This window comes from Sceloporus undulatus, chromosome 6, assembly GCF_019175285.1.
Source record: "Sceloporus undulatus isolate JIND9_A2432 ecotype Alabama chromosome 6, SceUnd_v1.1, whole genome shotgun sequence".
Lineage (NCBI taxonomy): Eukaryota > Metazoa > Chordata > Lepidosauria > Squamata > Phrynosomatidae > Sceloporus > Sceloporus undulatus.
The window spans coordinates 164,430,053-164,441,385 of NC_056527.1; the positions used below are offsets into that span (position 1 = coordinate 164,430,053).

The window sequence follows — 11,333 nt, forward strand, 5'->3', positions numbered from 1 at the left end:
GTGGAAATGGTATTTGCTACTCAAATATTCTAGTTGCATTGTCTCTAACTAAATCAACACAAGATTTTACAATGAATGCCCACAAGGACTGGAATTACACTGAGGAGTACTGTTCCTAATACAGTACCTGGGTAGTACTTATGGCAACCTCAAGCCCATCACAGAGTTTTCTTGGCAAGATTTCTTTGGGGTAGTTGTTTTTGCCTTCCCCAGAGGCTGAGAGAGTGCGACTTGCCAGTGGGTTTCAATGGTTGAGCAAGGGTTTGAATCCTGGTCTCCAGAGTCATAGTCCAATGTTGAAATTACTACACTATGATGACTCCTGGTAATAAACGATATAGTCATAATACCTCGGGTTTGCCGCTCCTCTTCCTCTTTAGGTTGATTCCTTTTGAAGAGATTTCTTTTGAAGAGATTTGCAATTGCCTTCCTTTTAAGATGAGAGAATGGGTCTTGCCCAAGATGAGCAACTTGATTTCCCCAACTGAGTGGTGATTCGAACCCTGGTCTCCCACACTTCTAGGCCAGCACTCAAACCACTACTCCAGTCTGGCTCTCCTAGCTATACTTATCCCCAACATTAATTCCTGCAGTGCTCTTATGGATCATTAATAATGTCCACCTAAAATACATCCCGGTTTTGAAAAATCAAATAACTGTGTAAATAAACATCCAAGACTGAGATGCTGGAGGTTAGCCCAACCTTCCTTCCTTTCCTGTACCACGGTGCCCATAAAAACCTGCTATTTGCCCCTGAAGAAATCCTTCTATTGCACCCAAGGGAAGCCAAAGAACAGGTTCATGGCTGGTAGGAGTGAACAGGGAGTCAACATTTTCATGAGAAGCATGACCTGGACAGTCACCGTTTGGATTGTGTGGAAAAAATTAAGAGCAGGCACACAATTAACATCAAGCCTAGTTCGACACTTAGTCATATGCTTTTTCCTTCCATTAGAAAAGTGATATTTTGAAGACAATAGTGAAAGGCAGTCACCACCTTATCTTAAAGCCTACATCATCGGAACAGTTATTGTGTTAATTACATGAGGATTTTCTCCATGTAAAAGCCAACAGGAAATCCAGAGTTAGACTACAATTCTGGAGACCAGAGTTCAATTCCCAGCTGGGCCATAAAACCCACAAGGTGGCTGACCTTAAGCTAGTCACACTCTCTCAGCCCCATGGAAAGGCAATGGCAAACCTCATCTGAACAAATCTTTCCAAGAAAACCCCATGATAGGTTCACCATAGTGTCTCCATTAAGTGGGAAATGACTTCAAGACACAACAACAGGTGCCTATAGTGGAAGAACAGAATGGATCTATGGGTGATTTACAGTAGATCAGCAAGAGTTCTGGACATCTAATGATCTAGAGACAGCAACAGTAATAAAGAGGTGATAAAATATATTTCATTGTCCTTTCTCAAAAAAGAAGAGTGGCCCCTGCCTACCTTGAGATCCCACCATACCAACTCAACTACAACAGAAACAATAGCACAGAGAAGGTATATTTTTTAATACTGATTTGAAGTCAGTTTGGAGTATAAATGTGTCACAGGGTTAAAGACACTTCAGCAGATTTTAAGTGAGGTGGTTGTGGGTTGTGCACGTAATAGTTTTCTTTTCAGCTAACTTAGCAACAGGAAACTGTGGCCGCCAGTCCTGCAGCAAACTTTCCTCATGCCTTGGTATTATTCCTGACCACATACCAGAAAAGACAAGATTTAAAAGGAGTAGTGGGAAATAAACGGGACAAAGAGGGAGAGGTGGCAAACGATTGGCACATGCCCATTTCCCTCTGCAGAAAACTAAAGAGAAGAGCAGGTACATCTTGGGCAGAACTTGGAAAAGTTAGTCTTCAAAATACAAATGCCAGAGTCCGCCAGTCTGCATAGCCAGCCGCCATGCTAGCTGGGGGATTCTGGGAGTGGTGACCAAAAAGTAACTTCCAAGCTGTGATGTTGGCTCATATAATTATAATTGTACTACCTATTTTGCAATGCTAGTTACAGTCGCCCCTCTGTTTTCACAGGGGATCAATTCCGGACACACACACCCCTGCAAAAAAACGAAAAACTGCAAGTATTCAAGCCCCATTAGTTGACTACTAGCTTCATAATCTAGCATATGCTGCTGAATCACTATAAATCAAAATGACAAGGCGAGAGACAGAACAACTCCATCCGCAAATGGCAGCACCCGGCCGTGAGTCAACCGGCCCAGATTATATTCCTGTGACTGAAAGGTCACTCAACGAAAAGCAAATTAATAAAACCTGAAGACTGGTTTCCTCGTAACAAAGCAAAAATGAAAATTAAGGTTTTTACATATCACATGCCTTTACAGTTAAGAAATAAACACAGAAAGCTAATTGAAAGAACACAAAGGAGAACTCACCACTCCATCTGAAGCAGGCATCTCTGTTAGGTCCCTTGCAAAATCCACCTCTTCTTCCGTTTTCATTTCTACAGTGTCTGCAGGGACAGAAAGGGTCATATGGCTTTTGATAAATTTCCGTCCTCGCATCAGCAGCACAACTGATGTATCTCAGGTCACAGGAACAGGTTTCCTTTTCACCAATTCCACAAGCTCTTCCCATCCATCTCTAATCCTCTCCAACCCAACACCAGCCCCCCCCCACATCTGTCTCCCACTCCGCACAGCTGGATTCAATCCACTTTGTGCGGCTGGTTCACTTTATGACATTTCTTAAACAGCTTGCTGTTCTGGACTTTACTGAGTGAGAAGAAGCTATGGGAAGAAGAAGAGAATTTTTGTCCCTTAAAATTAAGAGGTCTGAAGAAATGTGACATGATGCTTAAAACCTTCTTTTACAATCAGCAGTGTTTGCTTTATCTCTTTCTTGAAAGTTTCTTCTCATTACTACAGCAGGTACTGGAGCATTTCCAATAGACAGACCCCTCTGGCTCAGTGCTATTCAAAGTGGTGGTCCATGGACCACTCCTGGTCCACAAGCCATCGGCTGCCAGTCCCTGGAGCTTCCAGGGAAGAAAGAAACAGTTGTAGTCAATGGGCATATATATATGGTACTAGTAAGGAGAAAAATACAGCCACTATAAGGGAAAAAAATAGACGGCTGCTATTTTTTTTCTCCTTCCACAATGAGAGTATGTCACAAAATAGGAGGTATGAGGAACTATGGACAGAGAGAAGCTAGAGGAATTTGGCCACTGGGAAGAATTCTGATGCCTCTACCACAAACAGTGACAAAGAGAACACATGTTCAAGAAAAAGAAGAAGAGGAAGAAGAAGAAGAAAAGGGGGAGGGAATCACTTTGGTCACAAAAGGTCCAGAACCTGTTGAACAATTTTCAGCAGACCCTCCAAAAATGACAACACTCCCTTCCTTTGTAAAGGAGATGATAAAAATGAACCAGGAAATGATCTCAGCTCAACTCTGAAACATCACACCCCAGGAAAGAAGAGCTTACCATAAAATTCATATTGTTCCATAAAGCATTTGCACTGACTAGTTTGTTTTATTTTTAGTGCCACTATATCAGTGAGTTTTATCAACATGTTAAGTCCCCGTTTGGCAATAGATTCAGTGGGTCTACTCTAGCTGGGACTAACCAACCAGATTCAGCTCAAAGGATTTAAGCAACTACATAAACACAGCCATGCGCTCATCTGACAAGACAGGGAAACTGATGTACCATTAACTGCTTCATAAGTTGGTGACAATGCTATACATTCTCTAAAGAGACATGACAAATGACAAAGAGCAAAGCAAGTTAAGAGCCACTTTATTCTGCCAACTGAATTTAGAGGTGAATTTCCTTTCTGGAGTGTATCACTTGAGACTGAAGGTGTTTTCAGGGAATTCTGTGTTTGAACACACCAGAAGTGTCATAAAGAAAACTGATGTATAAGAGAGAAAGATTCAGCTTAGATTTACTCAGGCTTGTAAATGACCACTCACAAGGGAAGGGACATATCTCAGTGCTGCAGGACATGTGTTGCATGCAAGATCAAATACAAAGTATATCTGCAAAGCAGTTGTGAAGAACTGGTTGCCCTCCAGATGTTACAACTCCAACTTCAACCATCCAACAGCATATAAAGGCCCAAAGGCTCCTTGCTCTCTGACTTAAAAGAAGATCAGAGGAGCAGGGCTACAAAGACCATGGAGCACTATGACCTGCCAACAGTGGACTAGTTAGACGACTGGTCTTAGTACAGTGGTACTGTTCAAATTCAACCTTTAGGAAAGAGCACTGGCCCAACAAAAGAGGGGGAGAAAGTTTGCATGTACGTCTTGATCCTTCACCAGTAACTCCATCAGTTGATGGGAAAGATCAGACAGTGTAGACAATGCTGAGCTAGATGGACAGGGACAGTCTCATCCTTTAATGTGACAGTAACCACCAAAGCAAGAAGGCAAGTTTCTAACTTTTCTGAGATTTGTGTATGTCATAAAAACGGGTTCTCACTTTCTCAGACTGATGATGCACTATATGTTACACATTAGCACATGTTATGAGGGCTAGTAAATGTGCAAAGTTAAACACAAGGCTTTGGGAGCATCCCTGCTCAAAAAGAAGGGCAGACACACAACTGTTCTCACAGGTTTTCAAAGCAACAAACTACTGACAGACAAGCCAAAACCAAGATGAGTGATCTAGGAAGCAGGGTCAGTGGCCAAAATCTGATGCTGGATTTTAAAAAGTATGTAAATGCAAACACTTCTACGCCTGGATTGTGGTGGGTTTTGTGTTCTTTCAAGTCATTTCCAACTTATGGAAACCCTAAGGCAAACCTATCACGGGGTTTTCTGAGGCTGAGAGTGTCTGACTCACCCAAGGATGTCATCCAGTGGACTTCCATGGTTGAGTGGGGATTTTGAACTCTAGGCCTGTTACAGACAGCCAAAATAAAGCTGTTTCGAGTCACAGTGGAGGTATGATGTTTCAATGATGCATGCGTCTTAAGAGTCCAGAAGTCGCACCAAAGCCACACTCCAGCCCTAAGAACTGGAGCATGGCTTTGGTGTGGCTTCTGGACTCGTAGAACGTATGCATCATTGAAACACCATACCTCCACTGTGACTCGAAGCAGCTTTATTTTGGCTTTCTGTAACAGGCCATGGTCTCCAAAATTGCAATCCAATGCTCAAATGCTATACCACACAGGCACAGAACTACAATCTGAAAATCTATCAGGGAGTAACATTTTCCCCCCACCATTTTTGTGGGGGTGATGGGGAGGGCAAGGAGCAAGAAAGAAGCAATTTTGATGATACGGCACAAAATGTTGACAACTTAGGAACAGCAGCAACCATCTTTAGAGGGAAAAACTAGAGGATGAGGGTTAATGATGGAGTGGGGATTACAAAACCTTCCTGCTCCTCCAGAGCAAAGGAACTGCCAGAAGAGGATTTTGTGTTTGTTTTTGCGGAATAGCGGTTGCTTCCCCGCAGAAGCAAAAGGGAGAAGGGGAACACACCAAGCATGTCTTGGCAAGCAAGGACAAGCTCAGCTCTAGTTCAGAACAAACAGTGAAGGCATGCTTGGCAAGAGGGGCTGGCCACAAAACAAAAGTGGGGGAAGGCTGGAACTTTACCAGTTTCTGCAACAGAGAGAGGTGGGCGGAAAAAAGAGAAACATTTCAACATTTTGTTTCTCGAGAATGTTTAGAGCTATTTATTTAAAATAAGGAAGTATTAGGAAGTACCTACAATTTGCAGAAAATATTGTTCACACAGCAGGCTTAGAGTCAGTGGCAGAAAGAGTGAAGACGGAGGAAGGAACATTAATAATCTAAAATACTCAGACGACCAATACTACTAGCCAAAACCAACAAGGGGGCAGTTACTTTTGCTACTATGGCCAATTTCTTTCGCTACTATGGCCAAACTGCTGTAGCTTCTCCACTACTTTTCTGCTCCAGACAGCATGACATGACAGGGAAGAGCCAGAAGGTGTTTTGGAAGAGAAGGCAGAAGCTACAGAAAAGGGATGGAGGGCCATGGATCCTGTCTTTCCAGTATACCAAACCTGCTCCAAGGGACCTGTTCTCCAGATAAACCAGATGTCACAACACAAGACAGCAGTTGAACAATGGAAGTAAATAATGTTGTGCTATAAGCCCCAAATGGGCTAAAACAGGAAGGGAGTGGGAAACAATACATTAACCTGCACCTCATTTATAGCACTTGTAATTTAGGAAGCACACAAAATGTATAACAAGAAAGAGAATTAAAGGGGAGATCTCACGTCAGCCCTTCCTTGCCCCAATGTCCCATCATGTTATCTATCTGTCGGATAAAGTGAGAAAACTAAAGGAAGAACTTGGTTTGGCAGGTACATCCCCAGACATTATATCAGCTGGCCATATTAGTGTTAACCATTTCTAACCAGCACTGAAGAGCCCAAACAATTCCACTCTTCCAATTGACAAAGTTCTCTCCTGCATGATCTTCTGGAGACTGTTCCTATTTTTTATAGGTGAATAGAGATAATCCTGGAACTGCTTTACAACCATGACTCTCAACATCAACCCCTCAAAATGTTTTGCACCTCACTTCCCAGACTTTCTGGTCACTGGCCATGCTGGCTGTGAGTTGAAGACTAAAACTCTTAAGAACCAATGTTCTCATGACCCTTCTTTGTTCCCCATCTCCAGGTTCTCCCATTATTGGTAACTCCCACGCTCCTTCAGATCCTACCTTTTAGCTGGAGAAAAGACCTGTTGGTGGGGAAGGGGAACACGTATCCACCCCACTACGTCATCCCATTCCTGTTTGTTTCTCAAGCTGCCCTGAAGCCAGTAATGAACTGTACTGTGTCTAAGTAAGAACGCTTCCACACACGCCAGTCCTAGGATCGAATTCACAGCAGGTGCATAGCAGGAAGCTAAGGCTAATTATAGTCTTCCAATGCCAGCCCCTCGCCTGCGCCTTCAGCATGCCTTCCTTCACTCTCCGACCAACAGGAGAAACCTACTCTGTGATTAAGCTTTTTGGAGGCTGATGAGCTTTGTTTGTTCAGCTTCCAATTCAATCTACCTGATGGAGAGAAATTCCCACTTCCAGGGCTCTCCAGAGCTCCGAAAATCAATGCAAAAGCCAGCCCTCCTTACTTCACCCTGCACTTTAATCTCATCACTCTGATTCAAATCAAAACTGTACACCTATGCCATCCTAAATCAAAGATCCTGGGGGACAGAAAGCAGGGATGGCACTGGATAGGAATAAAGGCAGCAATCAGTAAGATCTGGAAGGAGGAGGAGGAGGAGTTTCCATGCAACAACACTCTCAAAGTCTCCTCTTACAGCCACTCCCATGCCATTGAAATATCAAACTACCATACGGCACAAAAATAAAATGGAGCTTATTAAGTGCTGATTCACGCCAAGCGGGTGTCTAACAGCAACAGGCAGCAGCAAATGGATTTTGCAGGCTCAGGGAAACTCTTTCAGATCTACTTCTTCCCAAAATAAAGGTTGCCACTTGTACTCATGGCCAGATCATACCAGCAGCTACTCAAATCTCTACCTCTCTTTGCTATTCAGATTGAGAGTGATGTGTGAGGGTCTTTGTTTTATGCACTCATACAAAAGAAACCACTGTTTCAATCTGTTGTGCTTTCTTACACTTTTATCTTGTGTTTGATTTGGTTGTAGTAATTTGCTGCAAACCAAATTTGAGGAGAGGACAGCATGCAACACCTGCACTCGCTCAGGGCAAAGAGCATAAAGACGGCAGAGAGAGAAATCAGCTGTTTACATTTTAACAGCTGTCTGAGCAGGTGGGGCCATAAAAGCTGGATTAAAACTATCATTAAGTGTTGCTAAAGATTCCGCCTCTAGGATTTCAGCTGAGATTGGCAAAAGACCTCCCTCCCTCCCTTTTTACCTTAAGAAAAACCCCAACACATTCTACAAACTCCTGTTCCAGGAGAAATGAAATGGTTTAATAAGGCGTCTAACCGGTCCATCCTGAAGCCGTCAAGTCTCCTCCTGTCAAACTGTACATCAGCCAAAACCCATCTCCTGCCCTTTGTTTTGTCAAGTTGGAAATCCAAGCTGATTCTTAAATGTGCTGGAAAGGAGAGGTGATCATCCTGGCTAAGGATTCAGTAATGTAAAAAAGGGGACAGCAGGTGGAAATGTGTACCCCTTTCTGCCATTGGAAGGTACATTTGGAAGCAGAGTAGATTAGACAAATGCTTTGCAAACTTTAGCACATGACATGTAGGAGACACTTTCACACACTGCCGTGTTGTCTTCTCCAGTTTTAAGCTTGCTGAGATGAGAGGCACCACTTAACTCTATGGGTCCACCTGCGTACCTGATCTAGGAGGAAAACCACAACCAAAGCACTATTTTGCTGTCTATTTTATTCACAGCCTCTGTTATTGAAGTATACTGTTTAATACTATTGTGTGTACAGTATATGTGCTTCCAAGTGGTCAGTTGACTTATGGCGACCTCATGAATTTCACAGTGTTTTCTTAGACAAGGAATATTCAGAGGTGGTTTTGTTCACTCCTTTGAAATACCATTATCATCATCTTATGTTAACAGCCATTGACACAGATGTAAGAAAAGGAGAGGAGAGGAAAAAAAGAAAAAAGCAAACTTCTGTCTCTTTAGAAATTTTAGTTTGGCAGCTACAAATCCCAACCCCCTTTCCCATGTTCACTGGGAAATTCTGGAAAATGTAGTCAGTTTTTTAAAAATAAATTAAACTAGTTTCTCCAAATTAAGAATTAATTTCCTTCTCACAACCCTTCCTTCCCAAAGATTTTAAATGCATCTTTTCAACAATCAGATCCTTTCCCAATTTTGATTGCCGATCCCATTTGTCAAAGCACACCATCAAATCCCTACCAAAGCCCTCAGATAGAAAGGGCTGTTAAGTTTTGCTTACCCGGAACAAGTGAAGATCTTGCTGATCCTAAGTTTTCATCCCTCCTCACCAATCCATCTGGTTGCAAATTTAAATCTGCTTCTCCAGTAGGAAAAGGTCCAAGATCTGCTGCATGCTGGGCCTCATATTTTGATTCCATTAAGGGAGATACTTCCATGGGATTTCCAGCCAGGGACACCAAATGACCATGTGGCTCTCCCACCAGTGTAGCTCCATTGGTGTTTTTTGTTATCTCGTCAGCATTACCCACCAAGACACTACCATTTTCCAGAAGAGGACTGTGCATCCCCACTTTCTCTGGAAGCTCGACGGCACAACAGGGAGAAGGCGGCAAAAGCTGCCGCTGTGGATCAGCTTGGCTTTCTTCCTCCTTGTCCTTGTCGGGATGAGCCAGGAACATTTCTGAACCAGAGTCACAGTCACATGGGGGCTCTTCAGCAATTGGCTGAAGCAATGTTCTTGAAGGCACATTTTCCACTGCCTCCTCTTCCTGGGGAAGACTGACTCCTGTGGGTAGCTCACAGGGGGTGAGCAGTGGGGCTTCCATTAAGCCAGAAACTCCACCGGGTGCAGAAATCACACATGGAGCAGAACAAAGATCAACTTCACTGTTTATCACAGCATCAGCACAGAGGGCCTTCCCGTCCCACAGAGGAGCATCATCTGACAGCACAAGCTTTGGCAGATGATCTCCAGCTTCTATGACTTTCACATTCTCACCAGCTACTGGGCTGGAGGTTTCTCCCTTTAAGCGATCTTCGGCATTCCTTTCATTTACCTGGAGTTCCTCGCCCTCAGTCCAAGCTGGAGACTGTACAACAGCTGCTCCTGCCAGGACTTCTGATGAAGAAGCCACCTCTTTGCCAAGTAGCTCCTGCCCACTTTTAGACAACTGGGGGGATGAGCTCTTCTCACCCAAGTTTTGCTGCTGATCGACCAAGGAATGCTTCTCTGTTGTTAGGCCAAGGCACACAGGGCTTCCCTGCTCAGCAACCGCAGTCAGTCCGGTTGCTGCCACCTCCTCCGATGCTGCTGTTGCTGCTGCAACTTCCTGGTTTTGTTTGGATTCATTATTATGAACAGCAGAGGGTGTGCCCATTAAATTATCCTGCATACACTCCATGCCCTTGCCACGAGAAGGCAGGGCAAGGTCCTCAAGGTGCAGAGATGCCGTCTGACCGATAGGGGCTGCTCTGGCATTCTCCTCCTGAGCAAGGGTCAGCCAGGCTTGCTGGATAATATCTTCAACCAGCAAGGCAGAAGCCACAGCGATGAATTCCTGAGCGCTTTTACTAAACCGGTCCGGCTCACAATCGTTTCCTGCCATCTCTGCTTGTTTGCTGAGAGTCGCCTCTCCGACAGCGGATGACACTGCAGGGCTGAGAAAGTGTACAGGCAGTTCAGAGGCACCAGCAGAATCGGTGTGCAAGGTAGAGCCACTGCACAGTTCGTCTGTGCTGACTTTCCGTTTATGAATGTGGCATAGAGCAACAGCAAGACTCTGATCAAGACTGGTAGAATCGGCACTTCCTTTACAGCTGCTGGTTTCAGTTCCTGACAGCTCCGGCTCAAAGTTTTTTTGTTCCCCAGGCACTTCAGCTGCAATCTGTGTTATATTGTTGTTGGCATGGAGGTTGATGGGCTCCATGCCCATTGCACTGGGCTTATCAGTTTCCACACTGGGATCAGGAGTATCATGCACTCTGTCACTCAAACCCAAATCACCGATCCCAGCATCTACATGTCCATCTTTCAGTTCTTCTCCATTATTGTTCACTTCTACAGCAGGGTCATGCTTTGTTGGAATCTCCAAAATTCCTATCATGCTTACTGCTAGTGATTCTGTTCTAGGGCTTAGAGCTGAATTTTGCTCCACATTTGCCAGGCACTCACAATCCTCAGGAAATTCTGGGAGATCGTGCTTTTTGTTGTTGCTGGGAGCCTGCGATCCTGTCTGTTCACTACTTCTACTCTCAACAGGATTGACATCTGCATTAAGAGCCCCAAGCCCATTACCTTGTAGAGACATCACTTCTCCAGGCAGGCCAACATCACCACTTCGGTAGGCAGCAATGGCACTCCTCTCTCCATGGAAAGCCGCAGAAGGATCTGTCATGGATACACCACATGACATCCCTTCCATGGCTGTGGGTCCAGAGGGCTCACTTTCACTCTCCTCTTTCTCCATACACTGCTGGGCTGTCATGACAACATCTACGGCTCCTGTGCAACTCTTGCATTCTCCTTGCCCCATCACTACAATGCCTTCTTTGCAGGAAGCTGGTTGCTTGGTGTCTCTTTCAACTGCTCTTGATACGGCAGTCTCCACTTCCTGGTGGAAATGACTTCTTTCAGACAGGTTGCCTTGCCCTGAAGCAACGCAGGGGGGATGTCATCCCAGCTTCCTTGTTTGTACATCCACAGGAGGGGAGGTCTCCA

At 44.4% G+C, this 11,333-nt stretch overlaps 1 protein-coding gene across 7 annotated transcripts in view; it reads right to left on the bottom strand.

Annotated features, from left to right (window-relative positions):
• Positions 1-11,327, bottom strand: part of AKAP13 (A-kinase anchoring protein 13) — a 79,722-nt gene extending 68,395 nt beyond the window's left edge. For all 7 annotated transcript variants that reach the window (XM_042472455.1, XM_042472450.1, XM_042472453.1 and 4 more), the window contains exons 1-2: positions 8,895-11,327; positions 2,399-2,475 (exon numbers count right to left, since the gene is read on the bottom strand). In XM_042472455.1, coding sequence (XP_042328389.1) covers positions 2,399-2,475; positions 8,895-11,148 — 2,331 coding nt within the window. In that variant the 5' untranslated portion in view covers positions 11,149-11,327. The remainder of the gene's footprint in view (positions 1-2,398; positions 2,476-8,894) is intronic.
• Positions 11,328-11,333: the final 6 nt, after the last annotated feature.